Genomic DNA, 22,000 nt, shown 5'->3' with positions numbered 1-22,000 from the left:
CCGTGTAGGACAGAGAGTGAATACACATACTATACAGAGATGCTGTTTGAGAAACCAATGAGAGTTTGGAACATTGAACAATGTAAATCTATTCTAGTAGACCTCAACAATGGAATTATGATCAGTGGAAATGGCCATGACATGGGACCTTTTAAGAAATGAAATAAAAACAAAGTTTGTCTGTATTTATCCCCCAAACCGCTTTAATGTTCTGTATCGTGGGCCACTGTTACAGCTAACTAAACTAAACTGGTCACTATGACACAAACTGAGCACCAAACACCAGTCATGGTAGTTAATGTTTATTTTATCCGCTATAATAATAGATCTAATAATAATTATAATATTTATAATAAATATTATTTATTGGGACCGATTACGTAACATTGGAGAACTTCCCACGGCACACTGGCTTGTCTCGGCACAGCCGTTGAAAGTCACTGGTTTGAAGAACAAAACTAATGACATAACATAACAAATAAAAATAACCTTTCAAGATTGTTTTCTGTTTCAGGCTGACCATGTGGGAAAGAGCGTCTTCTGCTGCTGCTTCACTGTGTGGAAGGTACGTCATCCTCATCATCCTCATCCTCATCATCATCACTAATAACAATACATTTAGTACAAAACTAAGTGAAAGTAGAAAAGTATTCTCATCAAAATATAGTGAAAGTAGTCGTTGTGCAGATTGGTCCATTTCAGAATAATATATATGATATGTTTTATAATGATTGATCATGAAAGTGTTTCTCAAAGCTGGTAAAGGTGCAGCTAGTTTGAAGTACTTTGTATACTGCAGGGTAGCTGGTGGATTTACTCCAGGTGGAACTAAAGTCTGATTCAACACTTGATTAGATTTCACATCATTCATCCACATCTGTGAAGTAAATAAATGGATTAAATACATGTGGTGGAGTGAAAGTACACCATTTACCTCTGAACTGTAGTGGAGTAGAAGTACAAAGTAGCATCAAATGGAAATACTCAAGTAAAGTACAAGTACCTCTAAAGTACATTACCTGAGTAAATGTACTGAGGTACTTCCCACCCTCTGGTTGTGGGACTAATAAAGGAATGCTGAATCTCACAAAGTAACGTTGCGTTGCAGCTGCAGTGGCGTCTGGCTGCTGGCAGGGGGCGACCTTCTCGGAGGCCGTGGTGTCTCCGGCGTCGGAGGGCAGCGGGATCCTGCGTGTCCCCGGCGTGGCGTCGCTGCCTCAGTGCGTGGCGGCGTGCTGCAAGCTAACGGGCTACGAGCTGGCGTGGCTGTTCGAGGGGCGATGCTACGTCCTGCGCTGCCCGCGGGCCGAGGCCTGCGCCCCCCGAGAGAGACCGGGCGCAGAGTCACGCCTCGCCTTCCTGCGGAGAGAGACCCCGCAGAGCCTGGTGCGTAGCGGCAGGTTTCTATAGAGTCCTGGTCGGAACACGGAAAATGTTAAAAACCCCAAAGTTTTATGTTAGAAATGACAACAGAGAGTACAGATATGGCAACCTTCTGGTAAAAACTGTAATTCTTGATCCTCAGAAATGGACTCACCATCCTCAATAACCCACAAAACCACTCCTAAACTTTCCTAATCGACCAATGAAAAATTCCCATTTTATTTTCTCAAAACTCTTATTATTTTGTTAGCGTGCGTGCATGGCTGGAACTTTTTACGCACTGTCTTTGTCCGGGAACCGACTTAATTTAACAGTAAAACTCATTGCCTGAAACCCTTCATGCTACTCAACTGAAGATTAAATGTTGGTTCATATCCTGTCCTGAACTGGACCTCTGACCTCCAACAGGTGCTGCAGTCTCTGGTGAGAGGAGAGCCGTATGGCGGGGACCTGGAGGCCCTGAAGGACCTCGCCCTGTTCCCTGACCTGGAGTATCCAGAGGAGAGCCAGGAGGAGAGGGGAGCCAGGTTCAACCAATCAGAGGCCGGGGATGCTCCAGAGGGGGGGCTGACGGGAAGCAGTGTGGACCAGATTAAAGCCTCCTCTGAGGGGAACATCAGCCAGGGAGACGAGCACAGAACCAGGAGACCGACTGACCCTCCTGCTGCAGAGAAAGCTGTGAGTGGGTTATCAGGTTAATGATCATTCGCGCAGCCAATGAAGAGCTAAGCTAAAGGCGGGTGATGTTCAAAGCTACTATAAAACCACTGTTGTTTGAGTCCGACTGAAAAATAACCAACACAACATTTAGGTGACACAAAATGTATGCATCACAACAAGGTAAATATTCAAATCTGTGTATCCCTAGTGACACGTTCAGGTGGACGAGAGCTTAGCATAAAGACTGGTAGCAAAGGGAAACAGCTAGCGTGAAAAAAGGGTTGCAGAGAAATACCTCGAATGGTCAGGCTGCTTATATCCTTCTTTTTTACAGACTGAAACACAAAGCAGCACTGGTTCAACGTCCCTGCCGCTGTTACTGCTGCAGGAACCCACAGCTGTCTCCACTCAGCACGACCATATAAGGACTCCCACCACCACCGCCGCGCCTCATTGGCCGGTCAGCACACAGCCAGGTATACTTACAGGGATGCTCTGTTTTACCACCGTCTGTGCATTTATGATATTTTGTTTGTTATTATTTTGGCTCTCACCAAGAGTTCTTTAAAAAAATAAAACACATGAACGATACGATACGATAATACTTTAACGGTCAGATCAAGTCTGAAATGTTACTTGCATCACAGCAGCTCCATGTGTAACATCAACGGACAGATATCAAGACACAATACATGAACAACAAACATTGAACCACCAGAACTGTTCAGATTCAGAATTAAATAAAAAAAAATGTAAGGATGATATTAGTTGTGTTTTCTTGATGCTCCACAGACATGCTGAAGGTGCTGCAGTCAGCCAGACCTCCACCCACCGCCATCAAATCCACGAAAAGACCTGTGACCCCTGACCCCAGCACCACATCGACCCCCAGCACCACATCGACGCCCGGCACCATCCCTCCAACAGTGACCACCCCCAGTGCTACAACCACTGCAACCACTGAGTCTGGTACATTTATATATACAGCAGGGAGACACTTCAATTAATTAACTTAATATTATTATTTATAATACTTTTATTTATTTAATATATCTTTTTAATAATAATTATTTTCATTGTTATTTTACTTTTATAATTTGGTTTGTTTATATGAATTTTTTACACAATTATTATTTATGTATTTTAATACTTTTTCATTATTATGATGATTATCATTATTATTTAGAGCTTTCCTCCCCCTCCCTTTGTTCAGGGTCAGAGGTCGGCGGGTCAAACCGTGGCCCGCTGGCCGTCGTGGGTCCTGACAGGAAGCTGGTCCTCCCTGTGAGCAGCTTGTTGCTCAACGGCAGCGGCAGCACCGACGACCGCGGGATCGTCAGCTACCACTGGCACATTGTGAGGTAGGACCATGAACTGCATTTGTTATTATTTTAGATTGTATTCAACTATGGCCCACTACTAAACATCATCAAGCCCAACGTTAGCCACCTTTAGCTTAGCGGTGGTGAGGTGAAGTCATGTGACCGTGCTGTAGTTCCTCTATAGCCCAACATTAGCCACCTTTAGCTTAGCGATGGTGACGTGAAGTCATGTGACCATGCTGTAGTTCCTTTATAGCCCAACATTAGCCACCTTTAGCTTAGCGGTGCTGACGTGAAGTCATGTGTCCATGCTGTAGTTCCTTTATAGCCCAACATTAGCCACCTTTAGCTTAGCGGTGCTGACGTGAAGTCATGTGACCGTGCTGTAGTTCCTTTATAGCCCAACATTAGCCACCTTTAGCTTAGCGGTGGTGACGTGAAGTCATGTGACCGTGCTGTAGTTCCTTTATAGCCCAACATTAGCCACCTTTAGCTTAGCGGTGGTGACGTGAAGTCATGTGTCCATGCTGTAGTTCCTTTATAGCCCAACATTAGCCACCTTTAGCTTAGCGGTGCTGACGTGAAGTCATGTGACCGTGCTGTAGTTCCTTTATAGCCCAACATTAGCCACCTTTAGCTTAGCGGTGCTGACGTGAGGTCATGTGACCGTGCTGTAGTTCCTTTATAGCCCAACACTAGCCGCCTTTAGCTTAGCGGTGCTGATGTGAAGTCATGTGACCGTGCTGTAGTTCCTTTATAGCCCAACATTAGCCTCCTTTAGCTTAGCGGTGGTGACGTGAAGTCATGTGACCGTGCTGTAGTTCCTTTATAGCCCAACATTAGCCTCCTTTAGCTTAGCGGTGGTGACGTGAAGTCATGTGACCGTGCTGTAGTTCCTTTATAGCCCAACACTAGCCTCCTTTAGCTTAGAATGTATCTGGTTTACTACAGCGGTATGAACCCATAGTGATCAGATTCTGCTGTAAACTGCACACAGCGTCAGCAGCTGCAGAAAGTACTTAGAGTTAAAGTAAGATTAATGACTTTTGTCAGGTTTTCACTCGGCTGTGTTTTCTCCATCATGTTTTTCCAGCGGCCCCCCAGGGTCAAAGGTCGAGGGTGCAGACCAGGCCGTAGCCACGGTGACGGGACTTCGGGCAGGACGCTACAACTTCACCCTGACGGTGTCCGACCAGCAGGGGGTGACGGACAGCGCTTCACTCACCCTCAGAGTCCAGGGAGGTGAGAGGGGTCACTTTCTTAAAATAAATATATGATATATTGTTTCATTATCATTTATCAGAGTTGATACCAAAAAGCAAAAATCATCAGTCTTTTGTTTTTCATCAACAACAGATATGTTAAAAAACATTTTAGTCTTGTAGTTTGGTAAACGTTTCAAAGATGCCCTATTCTGCTTCCCTGTAGTGTGTTCTATAGGTTTTAGTGCATGTAAAGGGTCTGCAAAGGCTAAAATCCCTGTGTTCCCTTCAGAGGGACTTTCTCTCCCACACGCTTTAAAGAGGACTCTTTAAAGTAGAGACACTGCATACTGATATACACCTGAACATCAGCAGGAGAGGACTCTTTAAAGTAGAGACACTACATACTGATATACACCTGAACATCAGCAGGAGAGGACTCTTTAAAGTAGAGACACTACATACTGATATACACCTGAACATCAGCAGGAGAGGACTCTTTAAAGTAGAGACACTACATACTGATATAACCTGAACATCAGCAGGAGAGGACTCTTTAAAGTAGAGACACTACATACTGATATAACCTGAACATCAGCAGGAGAGGACTCTTTAAAGTAGAGACACTATATACTGATATAACCTGAACATCAGCAGGAGAGGACTCTTTAAAGTAGAGACACTACATACTGATATACACCTGAATATCAGCAGGAGAGGACTCTTTAAAGTAGAGACACTACATACTGATATACACCTGAACATCAGCAGGAGAGGACTCTTTAAAGTAGCGACACTACATACTGATATACACCTGAACATCAGCAGGAGAGGACTCTTTAAAGTAGATATACTACATACTGATATACACCTGAACATCAGCAGGAGAGGACTCTTTAAAGTAGAGACACTACATACTGATATACACCTGAACATCAGCAGGAGAGGACTCTTTAAAATAGAGACACTACATACTGATATACACCTGAACATCAGCAGGGAGAGGACTCTTTAAAATAGAGACACTACATACTGAATACACCTGAACATCAGCAGGAGAGGACTCTTTAAAGTAGAGACACTGCATACTGATACACCTGAACATCAGCAGGAGAGGACTCTTTAAAGTAGAGACACTACATACTGATATACACCTGAACATCAGCAGGAGAGGACTCTTTAAGTAGCGACACTACATACTGATATACACCTGAACATCAGCAGGAGAGGACTCTTTAAAGTAGAGACACTACATACTGATATACACCTGAACATCAGCAGGAGAGGACTCTTTAAAGTAGCGACACTACATACTGATATACACCTGAACATCAGCAGGAGAGGACTCTTTAAAGTAGAGACACTACATACTGATATACACCTGAACATCAGCAGGAGAGGACTCTTTAAAGTAGAGACACTACATACTGATATACACCTGAACATCAGCAGGAGAGGACTCTTTAAAATAGAGGACACTACATACTGATATACACCTGAACATCAGCAGGAGAGGACTCTTTAAAATAGAGACACTACATACTGATATACACCTGAACATCAGCAGGAGAGGACTCTTTAAAGTAGAGACACTACATACTGATATACACCTGAACATCAGCAGGAGAGGACTCTTTAAAGTAGAGACACTACATACTGATATACACCTGAACATCAGCAGGAGAGGACTCTTTAAAGTAGAGACACTGCATACTGATACACCTGAACATCAGCAGGAGAGGACTCTTTAAAGTAGAGACACTACATACTGATATACACCTGAACATCAGCAGGAGAGGACTCTTTAAAGTAGCGACACTACATACTGATATACACCTGAACATCAGCAGGAGAGGACTCTTTAAAGTAGAGACACTACATACTGATATACACCTGAACATCAGCAGGAGAGGACTCTTTAAAGTAGAGACACTACATACTGATATACACCTGAACATCAGCAGGAGAGGACTCTTTAAAATAGAGACACTACATACTGATATACACCTGAACATCAGCAGGAGAGGACTCTTTAAAGTAGAGACACTACATACTGATATACACCTGAACATCAGCAGGAGAGGACTCTTTAAAGTAGAGACACTACATACTGATATACACCTGAACATCAGCAGGAGAGGACTCTTTAAAGTAGAGACACTACATACTGATATACACCTGAACATCAGCAGGAGAGGACTCTTTAAAGTAGAGACACTACATACTGATATACAGCTGAACATCAGCAGGAGAGGACTCTTTAAAGTAGAGACACTACATACTGATATACACCTGAACATCAGCAGGAGAGGACTCTTTAAAGTAGAGACACTACATACTGATATACACCTGAACATCAGCAGGAGAGGACTCTTTAATTTCACTGTACCGAATGCAAGGACAATAAAGGAATATATAAACATATCATTAAAAAGTTAAAGTAAAGTAAAAGCATAGTTTTTTACGTTCTATAGTGTGTTTAAAACGTTCACACGTCCCCCTGTGATGAATGCTCCAAGCTGTTCCTGTGATGTTTCCCTGCTGCAGCCAGGACTTCTCTTCCGGTGGTGCACGCCAGCGGCAGCCACTCTCTGACGCTGCCCAACAACTCTCTGGTTCTGCGGGGCTCAGTGAGCGACGCGGACCCCAGCGAGGTGCACTTCCTGTGGGTCAGAGACAGCCAGAGCCCTGCAGCCGGGGTCAGTGGATACATCAGATTAACAAAAACTAACTGTACTGTTTTTTAATAAACAGGGGAACAGGAAACTTTTTAATAACATTTTTATCGTATTTCATGTTTTCTTTTTGTAGCAATTTATACTGTATTTTTTAATAACATACTTTACTTCTTTGACATTTTTTCTATATTTTATTCATTACTTTTGAATCACAATTTTACAAGAAACATATATTTTTTCTATATATCTTTTTACTTTAAAAGACCTTTTTAAATCAAATTTTAAGTTTTTTAACATACTATTACTTCTATGTGACGTACTCTACAGATGTCTTTAACAACATACTATAGAAAGTCTTTTCATACATTTCTATACTTTTCACCCTCTGTCTGAAACCAGAGCCCAGTCTGCTCTGATTGGTTAGCTGTCCGACTCTGTTGGGATTGGTCAACCACTTAGAGATGTCCCGCCCCTTAGCCTATCACGTACAATGTGTTTGAGCGTTAGCCAATAGGAGCGAGTGTTACATAGTGATGTCTCCATGTTCCGGAAGTAAACAAAGGATTCCAATGTAGGCGTTTCAGGCAGAAGGTGGGGAGGAGAAACTCCCTCTGAAGGGAACACAGGCATTTTAGCCTTTGCAGACCATTGACATGCACTAAAAAAGACACAATGTTAGATTTTGCATTGAGATCCTGAACTGAAATCTCTTTTTACATTTTATTTACATTGGATTGCATCAATGATGTCAGGATTGATTTGTATTTAGGACCAATAAGCGAGCTCCCTGTGTGAATGCAGGATGTTCTGTACGGCTCGGAGACGCAGGCCTCCCTGTACCTGGCCAACCTGGTGGAGGGAACCTACCTGTTCCAGCTGAGAGTCAGCGACGCTCAGGGCCGCTCCGGCAGCGCCACCGCCACCGTGGAGGTCCGCCCAGGTGGGTCCTGGTTATCAGTGGGGTGAAGTAACGGAGAGCATTGGCTCAAGTAATGTGCCTGTCTCTGTGGTCCTGCTGACTCTCACCTCACTTCTTCTCTGATGGCTCCCACAGGATCACTGACATCCTCCTGGAGTCATCTTATTATTATAGACCCATGCATTTCCAAACATTCGGTCTACCTATGTTGTAAATGTATTATCTTTTCAATTTACACACGGCATCTATTGCAGTCCGTCCTGGGAGAGGGATCCTCCTCTGTTGCCCTCAGAGGTTTCTTCCATTTCTCCCCATTAACTGTGGGGTTTCTTTGGAAGTGTTTCCTTGTCCGATGTGAGGGTCTAAGGACACAGGGGGTCGTATTTATATTCTGTACAAACTGTGAAGTCCACTGAGACAAAAGTAACATTAGTGATATTGGGCTGTATAAACAAACATTGATTGATTGAAGTACTGTACTTAGGTACAATGTTGAGGTACTTGTACTGTACTAGAGTATTTTACATTTGATGGTACTTTGACTCTACCACAATTCAGAGGTCAATGGTGTACTAAAGACCAGAACACACGTGAAGTCAGTTAAGATAAGATAAGATGGACCTTTATTAATCCCAATGCAGTAGCTTAACAGCAACAGGGTAAGAATGAAAAACGGGACAGCCCAGATTCACACAGATTAAAAATTAATACAATAACAAATTAAATGATATAGAGTTAAGTCACTTTAAAATAAGAAATGAATTAAAATTAACAGATATACATATTTGGGTCATGTACAGTGGGGCAAAAAAGTATTTAGTCAGCCACCAATTGTGCAAGTTCTCCCACTTAAAAAGATGAGGCCTGTAATTGTCATCCTAGGTACACTTCAACTATGAGAGACAGAATGGGGGGAAAGAATCCAGGAAATCACATTGTAGGATTTTTAATGAATGAATTGGTAAATTCCTCGGTAAAATAAGTATTTGGTCACCTACAAACAAACAAGATTTCTGTCTCTCACAGACCTGTAACTTCTTCTTTAAGAGCCTCCTCTGTCCTCCACTTGTTAACTGTATTAATGGCACCTGTTTGAACTCGTTATCAGTATAAAAGACACCTGTCCACAACCTCAAACAGTCACACTCCAAGCTCCACTATGGCCAAGACCAAAGAGCTGTCAAAGGACACCAGAAACAAAATGGTAGACCTGCACCAGGCTGGGAAGACTGAATCTGCAATAGGTAAGCAGCTTGGTGTGAAGAAATCAACTGTGGGAGCAACTATTAGAAAATGGAAGACATACAAGACCACTGATAATCTCCCTCGATCTGGGGCTCCACGCAAGATCTCACCCGTGGGGTCAAAATGATCACAAGAACGGTGAGCAAAATTCCCAGAACCACACGGGGGGACCTAGTCAATGACCTGCAGAGAGCTGGGACCAAAGTAACAAAGGCTACCATCAGTAACACACTACGCCGCCAGGGACTCAAATCCTGCAGTGCCAGACGTGTCCCCCTGCTTAAGCCAGTACATGTCCAGGCCCGTCTGAAGTTTGCTAGAGAGCATTTAGATGATCCAGAAGAGGATTGGGAGAATGTCATATGGTCAGATGAAACCAAAATAGAACTTTTTGGTAAAAACTCAACTAGACGTGTTTGGAGGAGAAAGAATGCTGAGTTGCATCCAAAGAACACCATAGCTACTGTGAAACATGGGGGGGGGGGGGACATCATGCTTTGGGGCTGTTTTTCTGCAAAGGGACCAGGACGACTGATCCGTGTAAAGGAAAGAATGAATGGGGCCATGTATCGTGAGATTTTGAGTGACAACCTCCTTCCATCAGCAAGGGCATTGAAGATGAAACGTGGCTGGGTCTTTCAGCATGACAATGATCCCAAACACACCACCCGGGCAACGAAGGAGTGGCTTCGTAAGAAGCATTTCAAGGTCCTGGAGTGGCCTAGCCAGTCTCCAGATATCAACCCCATAGAAAATCTTTGGTGGGAGTTGAAAGTCCGTGTTGCCCAGCGACAGCCCCAAAACATCACTGCTCTAGAGGAGATCTGCATGGAGGAATGGGCCAAAATACCAGCAACAGTGTGTGAAAACCTTGTGAAGACTTACAGAAAACGTTTGACCTCTGTCATTGCCAACAAAGGGTATATAACAAAGTATTGAGATCAACTTTTGTTATTGACCAAATACTTATTTTCCACCATAATTTGCAAATAAATTCTTTAAAAATCAGACAATGTGATTTTCTGGATTTTTTTTCTTTCTCATTTTGTCTCTCATAGTTGAAGTATACCTAGGATGAAAATTACAGGCCTCATCTTTTTAAGTGGGAGAACTTGCACAATTGGTAACTGACTAAATACTTTTTTGCCCCACTGTACATATTGGATATATTTACATGTATGTGCGCCGGTAAAAAGTTATTGTGGAAACAGTTACTTCCTGTTGAGGAGACCAGGGTTGCTGTAGCACTGAAGTTTGTCCCCGCTGTGTCTCCGTAGAGCCGGGCGGAGGGGAGGAGGTGGAGCTGGAGATGCAGGTAGCGGTTTCTCAGGTGAGCGTGGCTCAGAGGGACAAGCTGGTCCGACAGCTTGCCGCGCTGATCCACGTCCTGGACAGCGACATCCAGGTCCGAGCACTGCTGGGACACTCGCACCTCAGGTACTAGTCTACTGAACCGCCAGTTTACTGAACCGCCAGTTTACTGAACCGCCAGTCTACTGAACCACCAGTTTACTGAACCACCAGTTTACTGAACCACCAGTCTACTGAACCACCAGTCTACTGAACCACCAGTTTACTGAACCACCAGTTTACTGAACCACCAGTTTACTGAACCACCAGTCTACTGAACCACCAGTCTACTGAACCACCAGTTTACTGAACCACCAGTCTACTGAACCACCAGTCTACTGAACCACCAGTCTACTGAACCACCAGTCTACTGAACCACCGGTTTACTGAACCACCGGTCTACTGAACCACCGGTCTACTGAACCACCACTTTACTGAACCACCAGTCTACTGAACCACCGCTTTACTGAACCACCACTTTACTGAACCACCAGTCTACTGAACCACCAGTCTACTGAACCACCACTTTATTGAACCACCACTTTACTGAACCACCGGTCTACTGAACCACCGGTCTACTGAACCACCACTTTACTGAACCACCAGTCTACTGAACCACCGCTTTACTGAACCACCACTTTACTGAACCACCAGTCTACTGAACCACCAGTCTACTGAACCACCACTTTATTGAACCACCACTTTACTGAACCACCACTCTACTGAACCACCAGTTTACTGAACCACCAGTCTACTGAACCACCACTTTACTGAACCACCAGTCTACTGAACCACCAGTCTACTGAACCACCAGTCTACTGAACCACCAGTCTACTGAACCACCAGTCTACTGAACCACCAGTCTACTGAACCACCAGTCTACTGAACCACCAGTCTACTGAACCACCAGTCTACTGAACCACCAGTCTACTGAACCACCAGTCTACTGAACCACCAGTCTACTGAACCACCACTTTACTGAACCACCACTTTACTGAACCACCAGTTTACTGAACCACCAGTTTACTGAACCACCAGTCTACTGAACCACCACTCTACTGAACCACCAGTCTACTGAACCACCAGTCTACTGAACCACCAGTTTACTGAACCACCAGTCTACTGAACCACCAGTTTACTGAACCACCAGTTTACTGAACCACCAGTCTACTGAACCACCAGTCTACTGAACCATCAGTCTACTGAACCACCACTTTATTGAACCACCAGTTTACTGAACCACCAGTTTACTGAACCACCAGTCTACTGAACCACCAGTCTACTGAACCACCAGTCTACTGAACCACCACTTTATTGAACCACCAGTTTACTGAACCACCAGTTTACTGAACCACCAGTTTACTGAACCACCAGTCTACTGAACCACCAGTTTACTGAACCATCAGTCTACTGAACCACCACTTTACTGAACCACCAGTCTACTGAACCACCACTTTACTGAACCACCAGTCTACTGAACCACCAGTTTACTGAACCATCAGTCTACTGAACCACCAGTCTACTGAACCACCAGTTTACTGAACCACCAGTCTACTGAACCACCACTTTACTGAACCACCAGTCTACTGAACCACTACTTTACTGAACCACCAGTTTACTGAACCACCAGTCTACTGAACCACCACTTTACTGAACCACCAGTCTACTGAACCACCAGTTTACTGAACCACCAGTTTACTGAACCACCAGTTTACTGAACCACCAGTTTATTTAATACTCAAATAATAATAGATATTACACAGTACCTCAAAAGTACAGTGCTTGAGTAAATGTACTTAGTTACTTTACTCCTCTGAGTACGATACGATAATACTTTAATGGTCAGATCAAGTCTGAAATGCTCCTTGCATCACAGCAGCTCCATGTGTAACATCAACCGACACATATCAAGACACAATACATGAAAAACAAACAACAAACATTTAACATTAGAGCACAAAAACACGACCCTTTAATCTGGGTTTTAGCAACAATAGACGTTACACAAGTACCTCAGAAGTACAGTGCTTGATGTATTGGTTTCCCCCCCGTGCAGCACGGTGTTGCGGCTCTCGGTTCGGGGCCCCCAGGGGCCGGTGTCTGGCTCCAGGCTGGTGTTTCTGCTGAGGAACCAGCTGCTGCGGGAGAAGAGCGACTACCTGCTGTTCAGAGCTCTGAGAGTCGACACCGTCTGTGAGTCAGCAAGAGATCATCCTGTTCAACACTTAATTTACTCACAAACATCACTCATCTGTTGAGTATTCACCATACATACTTATCTGTTGTATTTGTTTTATGTCCTATATATGATGCTCTGTTAGAGGAGCCTGGGACTTTTTTTCATTGCCATATCTACACTGTAGCTAATGTGCTAATGACAATAAAGCCTTGAAACTTGAAACAGTGTTTCTGTGGACCCTGAAGGCAGCAACCCCCTGGTCCAATGGGATTCCTCCATGTGATTTTGGATTATGTCAGAAAATAATCTCTGTGTCAAACAAACGTTTATGATACTTACACGTGTAGTTCAGCAGGATAATCTCCACGTATTAACACCACTTTGTGATTTATAAGAAACTCCCTCTGGGGGGAGCACAGGGATTTCAACACACTGAGAGGGAACAGCACACAAAGCATGAATCACAGCTTCCTGCCCTCTCTCTTTCTGCCGGTCAGTGTGCCTGCTCCGCTGCTCGGGCCACGGTCAGTGTGATCCCATCTCTAAGGACTGTGCCTGCGACCCGTTCTGGACCCAGAACCTGGTTCGTCGATACCTGGGCGACGGAGAGAGCAACTGTGGTAAATACACGCTCTAATTCTTCTGTTTATCAGCTCACAGAGTCCTGCTGTGAACCCGGACATGTTGAATACCCCTACGTTTTATGATAGAAATGTATAATAGGGTCTCCAGCTCATAGAAACAGCTGGATGCTAACCTGCAAATGTTGGGACATTAGCACGATTGGTATAAATTGCGTTAATTAGCGTTGTAGCCTACAATAGTTCAGAAATGCATTGGCCGATTTGGAGTGTTTGTCAGGGTTATTGAGGATGCTGAATCCATTTCTGACATTTTCAGGATCAGAAAGGTCAGTTTCAACCAGAAAGTGATCATATCTGTTCTCTCTGGACTGATTCTGACTACCATGAGTAGAGTTGGACCATTGGATATAGAGAGCACAAGATGAACATGATTACCTCTACTGTGGACACTTTATTTTCAATTAAATAAGCAATCTGTTCAATCCAGAGAGTCCCCTCCATCTTCCAAATCGACCCAAAATGTATCAGAATCAGTCCACAGAGAACAGATATGGCCACTCTGGTTAAAACTGACATTGTTGATCCTACAAATGTCAGAAATGGATTCAGCATCCTCACTAACCCCCCCAACCCTCCTAAACCGTCCAAAGCCATTTCCCCCGGTGATGTAATGTTGCCTCTCCTCCTGGCAGAGTGGAGGGTGCTGTACGTCATCCTGACCAGCTTCCTGCTCATGGTCTTCATCGTCTCCGTCAGCTGGACTTTCATCTGCTGTTGCAGGAGGTGAACACACACACACACACTCTGATCACACACACCTGCTACCCTGTGTTGCTGACAGGGTTGGGAGGGTTACTTTGTAAATGTAATCAGTTACTGATTACTGAATACATGGCTCTGAAAGTAATCCGAATACAGTTACAGTTACGTGTCTTAAAAATGTAAATCACGTAATCAGATTACTTTTAGATTACTTTTGGATTACTTTCTTTTTCCATCACAGATGGTATGTTTTGGTGAACAGGAGACACAAAAAGCAAAAGGAAACTGAACGTGTTTTTACTGTTTTAATGGCTTATCAAAAGCACAACTGAAACATAACCTCTGAAACGATGCAACAACATAATAAACTTTTTGGGGATGCAGCTTTGGATGTGAGGAGTGAGGGACACAGCTTAGAACGGGCGTGTCGCTTTCTGTCCTGCCAGTGTTGGCAGGACATGAATTAAAATGTCGAACTCGGACTTCATTTTAAGGACATTTCGGCCAGGGGTGTAGAGCTATATTTGTTCAAGCACCGGATTGACAAAACAGGAGAGTGTGTGCACCACTCTGCCTTGATCTATGAATTCATGTCTGTGACACTCACAGTATCTGCTGCCCACAGCTGTTTTATAGAAGGAACACCTCCTTCACTTCATGAAATCTCTGCAGCGCCAGGAGGCAGCGGGAGGGTTAACTCCGCCTCTGAGAAGAGGAGCGCGCCGTGCCTTTCACGCACCGCCTTCCCTGTGTTTACCTTCAGAATCATTAGAAAGGCTAAAGAGCGGTGGCTGATGTGTTTTAACCACACACACCTCTACAAACAAACACACCTCCATGTTTCGTTGTTATCGTTTCACTGAGCGGACACGCACATTTTGTTCAAACCCTCCGTTTTTTGGTCCATCTGCGGCGGTAATAGGTTTTGTGCGCTGTGATGATTCGGCTGTTCCTTTAGTAATGAATATTAAATGTTGTGAGGAAATCTTTCCACCAATAATTCCAATAAGTAATCCACAATGTATTCACTTCAGGTTTACGAAAGTAACTGTAATCAGATTACTCGTTTTTCAAATGTAACGCGAGCTGAATACAGTTACTTGATTTGTGTATTCTGATTACGTAACGTAACATGTATTCCGTTACAACCCAACCCTGGTTGCTGACAGGTGTCGTGTGAAATTATCATTTAAAACATATAGTCTTATACGCTGATTACTTTTACTCTGTTAAATAGTATTGTTAGTCTTGTATGTGTTTAACAGAGACATATGTTAAGGATTTATATTTCAGGAGGGCAAAGGAAGTAAAAGGTGGATTTGTAAATGGTTAAGGACTGGAGGGTTTAATGGTTTAATGATGGGATGTAGGACCAGTTGAATATATAGAGAGACTGTTAGCAGAACTTCTTTATCCTCTGAGGATGAAGTGACGTTGCTGTCAGAAACAATGCCTGACTGTTCTTGAAGTAATATGGTCTGTGTTTACATTAGCATGCTAACACTCAGAGCTAACCTGTACTGGAGAGAGTATGTGTAAAGAAGCAGGAAATAAAAAGGAACTCACCTTGTGGTAAACCTGAGAGAGAACAATCTGAGACCTATAATATATGCCTACAAATAGCATGACAGGAGACCTTTAACTGGTGGTGCAAGTGAAGAGAGTTGAGATGAAGCTTCTGTGTTTTCTGATCAGGAGGAGACAGAAGGGGCCGAGGAGGAAAACCAAATACACCATCCTGGACAACATGGACGAGCAGGAGAGGCTGGAGCTCAGACCCAAATTCAGTGAGTCCCTTCAGAGTGAGAACCTGATGCATGCTGGGAGGTTACTGTAGCGGTCAAAAGTAAAAGTAGTGATTGTGCAGATTGGTCCATTTCAGAATAATATATATGATATGTTTTATAATGATTGATCATGAAAGTGTTCTCAAAGCTGGTGAAGGTGCAGCTAGTCTGAATGACTTTGTATACTGCAGGGTAGCTGGTGGATTTACTCCAGGTGGAACTAAAGTCTGATTCAACACTTGATTAGATTTCACATCATTCATCCAGATCTGTGAAGTAACTAAAGGTATTAAATACATGTAGTGGAGGAAAAGTACACCTGTACCTCTGAACTGTAGAGGAGTAGCAGTACACAGTAGCATAATATGGAAATACTCATTGAGTAAATCTACTTAGTTACTTTACACCACTGAATACAACACTATAAACTGAATCAAATTGTCCTTAGTAGAGTGCCAGGGTTAACCTCTTCAGCCCTATCGCCCCCAGGTTAGAGTTAACTCTAACTGAATTCACTCTGACACAGCAACATCTATTACGATTCTGACACTTCTACAGCCAACTCACAGGTGTATCATCACTTTGATAAAAAAGATTATTCATATACCCCTTTTAGTTGTGAAGATATACTCATTCATTCTGGGCATGTCATTTTCGAGCCTGAGGGTTAGGGTCCAGGGCTTAAGAGGTTAATGATGAAAGATCTCCCCTCTCTGCAGGTATCAAACACCGCAGCACGGAGCACAACTCCAGCCTGATGATGTCCGAGTCGGAGCTGGACAGCGACCAGGACACCATCTTCAGCCGAGAGCGACCCGTCCGCAGCAGGAACCGGACCAGCGCCAGCGCCGCGCGCAACGGAAACGCCTTCGGGTGACGGACAGCTGACCTCCTGGTGACGAAACGGGACTCGTCTGTGATGTTTGCACTCTTGGCAGGCAGAGACCACGGATGTTTAATAAGAACTGGATACAGCCTGTTCTTTCCTGTGAGAGCTGCTCATTGGCTCATGAGGACAAAATGGCCTTACATTCTCATGCCTTGCTGTGAGAGCAGAAGTACCTGTATGTAGCTCATAGAGCGCAGTTGAGTTTCCGCTTAAGCCCCGTCTCCTGACACTAAGCCCCGCCCCCTGTAATTAAGCCCCCTCAGCTCAGTAGAATGAATGGAGAGATAAAATAAATCTGGATTCGGCTTTTAGTGCATTTTTTTTTACTTTAAGTTGTAGTACCGCCGTTTGGACACAACGAATATTTTCCTCAGAGTCCGGAGCACTTCCTGGGGGCTTGGGCCAGAGATTTAACTTCTTACAGTTCAAAGGACTTCATTTCCCAGAAACCCTTTTTCTGTAAGGTCAGTTGAATGAACCAGTGTCCCATTTCAGGACTTAATGCCTGGAGGAAAAACCTGCGACTCCTTACGAAGAATAACACGGGTTTGGAACTTCCACATTTTGTCCAAAATAAATGTGGAAGATGCTTTACAAGAAGACAACCTCAAGGGCCTGTGTCTTGAAAAGAAGACTTCTAAATAAGACATTTAAAGAAGAATCAGACATTTTGGGAAATCGTCCCAAGGGTCAGAAGGGGAGGTTGTACAGAGAGAGTACCAGATGTGTTAGCATAGCTTAGCACAACTTCTGCAAGCTAAGGGGTAACTGTTATTCGAGCTTCAACAAAAGAGAAAACCTTTGAGCTACAACTAACAATTATTTGTATTGGCAATTTCTCTATCAGTTATTCATTTTGTATTAGATGTCATGAAACGGAGGGTTTCCTAAAGCCCATAATGACATCCTCAAATGTTTTATTTTGTCCACAAATCCCAAAAATATCTGTCATAGGGGAAAATATATTTACATTTTAGAAGTTAGATTGATTCATCGATTAACTAAAAAGTTGGCGATTTATTTAATAATAATGAACAACAAGCCTATCGAATAATCTTTTCAGCTCCACACTCAACATCTCCAAGTCTTGCACGTTGTGTCTTGTTAGCCACCACCACCATAGTCACCAATCTATCCAAATGTCCTCCAACTGTTAGCCAGCTGGACCAAGATGCTAACTGGTCTGGAAGCTAATTCAATGAATGGCTTTATCTCAAAGTAAAACAAATGTAGGATTCGTCACAGCTATCCAGTGATTACTGCTTTGGCAAGCCGCTTGTTCATGACAAAAATAAACTTGACTTCATTTCAATCCTTACCTTTACAAAGTCCACAATGTGTTTAGCCTAGCTCAACCTCAAAACAGAAACGATCCACTTTCCAACAACTCCAAATCTGTCTGATTTACATTTAGTATCTTGATATCTAACAAGCTGGTTCATTAAAGAGTAATTTTGGTTTATAGAGCCCTGATTTGAAGGTGACATTAAGCCATCTCTAAGGTAACAGACCTGAAAGCTAACTGTAACTAAACGTAATGATATCCAAAGCATAGACACAATTGTCCAGTATGTATTGAGGTTAAACCCTCTGCTAACCCATCAGCTAACCAAACACACAAAACAATGGGTACTTCATGGTATTGTCATAATGAACATGTGTAGCCTAGTTTAGCAGGAAGACAACTGCTAGCCACGCACTTCCAAACAGAAATTACCCACCTTCCACCAACTCACCTTTCCGATTGACATGTTGTTTCTTGCTAGCCAGCAAGAAAGTTTATCCAAGAGTAGTTTTCTAAATGAGAGAACCAGCAATCATCATCTATGAGCCAACTTTAAGCTAACTCTAGCTTAACTATGCTAGTAATTAGTGAACCCAAAGAGAGCTGAACCTACACAATTAATGTTAGCTAAGGGGACCTAGAATGTAAGTATAAGAAATGCCAAAAAGCTAAATCTGAGTTTATAAACTCCAACGCTAAACTAATCCTATTTCTTTATATAAACACGGCATTTCGTGTCATAGTCACGAAATTAATGTAATCTATTGATTCGTGTTCACCAACACGATTTTCCCCTTTTTTTCGTGTCACACAGAACGATTTTAAAAGCACTACGTATTTTTGTCCGGTCGGGTCTTGGAAGACCGGAAGCTGTGTGGTTCATAAAAACATTTTCATCTCAATATCTTACCCTAAACTTAACCCTTTTATTTTAAATGGTATAATGTCGGAGTTTTTTTGCCGTCTGTGAGGAAAAGAAATGGCTCAGAGCCTCAGAATACTGACATCTGTATTTGTCATTTGTTTTTCCTTCCAATATGTTATTATTTGGTGCAGGCACAAAACATACTACCAATAGAAATACATTGCTTCTAAAATCGTTCTGTGTCAGAATACTGAAATCTGTATTTTTTAAAATCTGTTTTTCCTTCTAATTGGTTATTATTTACATTGCTTTTAAAATCGTTGTGTGACACGAAAAAAAATGGCAGAATCGTGTTGGTGACCACGAATCAATAGATTAATGTTGTGACTATAACACGAAATGCTGTGAGACTGTGTTGCCAGTTCAGGACCCAGTTAGCCTAGCTTAGCACAAAGCCTAGATGCAGGGTGAAACTGCTAACCTGGCTGACAGTGGCTAGCTTGTTAGCTTACTAGTTACAACATGTTCATCCGTTTTTGAGTTGTGCAAATGTGAATGTTGTTCAATCCTGTTCTTTGTTGCTTGTTCAGTGTTGTTTAGTAACAAAACGTTGGATTAAGGCACCGACTGATGAAGTTTAATTCCTCCTCAATTCTCCAAAGATTGTATTGGAGTCAACGTTCTGACGTCACTGGTGGGCTGAACACGGGCAGCGGCAACGACCGTACTGTTCAAAATGGATGGTAAACAAGCTAATAGCAGATGATCTCCATAGCAGTGGAGTAATCTGATGTAGAAGGATGTACAGGTGGTTGATAGAGGAGGAGCAGACTATCTTGACACAGAATCCGTTTTCAGCATGTACTTTACTGAGCCGAGTTTATAACCTGTAGGCTACACACAACGTTATTTTCACTTCACTTGTTCTGTTAATCTGACCTGAGAAGTTTATAAAAACATCCCTCAGACTGTATGTATGATTACTGACTTGAACTAACCACTGACATTTTCGTCATTCATCGATTTACGGCAGCATTTAACGGCGGACAGAGTAATATACAGTAGGGAAAGCACTGGAACGGATAAGTGGCTTTAATTTCATTAACTAACACTAGGGTGGGTAAAATGCAGAATGTACATTTCCTCTCTGTGGGACCATTAAGGATTAAGGGTATATTTCTTCTTCCGAAAATAATTTGGGCAAAAAATAATCTGTTACATACCATTAAAAAAAAACCGACAACATGTAATATAACAATTTCCTCTTTTAATATTTGATTAATATCTAAAGTCAGAAATACAAAAATTAATATTTTTACATTAAATATAACAATGACATTAAAGCAATATTTAATCACAAAAAAAAGGCGAGATTCATACAACTAATTACAAAAAGTCAGTTACATGGCACTTTGGGAACCATAATTGGGGACAAAACCTGCCGAACAACACCACCCTACAGTTACAAGGTTTTTATGAAACTACAATAGTCATTACATCACAGAGAGAGAGATGCCAACATGTATTTCTTCTTAAAAACTACACGCATGCCTAACAAACCTTAGGGTCATGTTTTCCACTTTTAAAGTCATTCATTTATTTGCAAATGTCCACACTGTAGGATCAATAACTAAGGATTATCTTAATAGGCGCTTTCACACCGGAGTACTTTTCCCAGGAATAGTTCCGATAGTTCCTGGGATGTTGCGTTCACACCAAAAAGATCTGGAACTTTTTTTCGGGAACCTTTTCCCCCCTTTTCAGTCCCTGCTAGAGAGGTGGTACTTTCCTGGGAGGAAAAGGTTCCAATTTCTGATTGGCTGGGCGAATTGCAAACCACGCCTCGTAAAACTCCAAAAAGTGTTTGTGAAGCCGCCATTTTATTTGCTTGCATTAGCATTATTAGCATTAGCCCAGCGCACCAACGGAGAGAGACTAACTTATGGAAACACAAAATAAAACGTGGGAGCGGTGGAGATGTCGGCGTTCTGGCGATTTACCCGGGACTTCGGGTGGCGGAGCCTGGGAAAAGTACTTGGTGTGAAAGCGCCTATTGTACTTTTGAACATGTTTTAGCAAAAAAAACAATGTTTTAAGGACTTCAGAATCTTGCTGATGATTTATACACACTAACACACACATACCATGTATCCCAAAGTAATCAAATGTCAGCATACAAAAGTAATTTAATCATGAAGAAACGTGAATAATCTAGTTTACGCTTTTCATGTATTTAATCACAGTAAATCTCCCTTTTCCACCACGGCCAAGTGTGCAGCTTCTTTACCGTTTTAAACAAAGACCTTTGTGCTACTGAGACCCTCACCATCAAATCTGAGTTATTGTTATTGCCTTTGTTACCATGTAATCTACCAATTGGTTATTGAGATATTTCTGAATGGAAAAATATGGATGTCACACATACTAAAATACATTTTATTTAGAGGCGCCTCACAAAGCACCCAAGGACACCTTACCATTCGGAGTGTATTCTTAAAAACGGTACAACAGGACAGCGATGCGGGACACGTAGCACTACAGGGGGGGTGGTCTGAACAGGTGGGTTTGAGGAGGTGTTTGTACTCAATCCGGTGTTGTAAATAATGAAAATATAACAGTACGCCGTTCGGCCACTACCAACATTTGCTTCATCGTCAGAAAATACTGGATTCTGATTGGGTAGAGTTTAGTATTTGTGATGTCCTCAGCAACAGTCTGATTTCTCTGCTCTCATGTAAGCTGCTAACGCTAACTAGCTCATTACTGAACAGCAGCAACCCGTCTTACAGGGATAGTTATCAGCATTAACTGCATTGTTGTGTCACAGGTCATATTATATAAAGCTCCACTCAGGTCCTGGATGATGGTATGATGGTATATATATATATAT

The 22,000-nt window shown here is 42.7% G+C and overlaps 1 protein-coding gene across 1 annotated transcript; it reads left to right on the top strand.

Annotated features, from left to right (window-relative positions):
• Positions 1-519: 519 nt before the first annotated feature.
• si:ch73-215d9.1 (dyslexia-associated protein KIAA0319 homolog) lies at positions 520-18,272 on the top strand (the record flags this gene model as incomplete). Its single annotated transcript, XM_034201409.1, has 15 exons — positions 520-565; positions 1,109-1,386; positions 1,792-2,061; positions 2,378-2,519; positions 2,836-3,012; positions 3,257-3,404; positions 4,459-4,607; positions 7,115-7,266; positions 8,047-8,185; positions 10,687-10,846; positions 12,816-12,952; positions 13,436-13,558; positions 14,215-14,305; positions 15,980-16,071; positions 16,791-18,272. Coding segments are annotated over 15 exons (2,262 nt in total), but the record flags the coding sequence as incomplete, so codon positions are not given.
• Positions 18,273-22,000: the final 3,728 nt, after the last annotated feature.

The sequence above is a fragment of the Gymnodraco acuticeps genome, unplaced genomic scaffold, assembly GCF_902827175.1.
Source record: "Gymnodraco acuticeps unplaced genomic scaffold, fGymAcu1.1, whole genome shotgun sequence".
In the NCBI taxonomy this organism is placed as follows: Eukaryota; Metazoa; Chordata; class Actinopteri; order Perciformes; family Bathydraconidae; genus Gymnodraco; species Gymnodraco acuticeps.
Note: the sequence above shows the minus strand (reverse complement) of the source record. Positions and strands in the feature narration are given on the sequence as shown.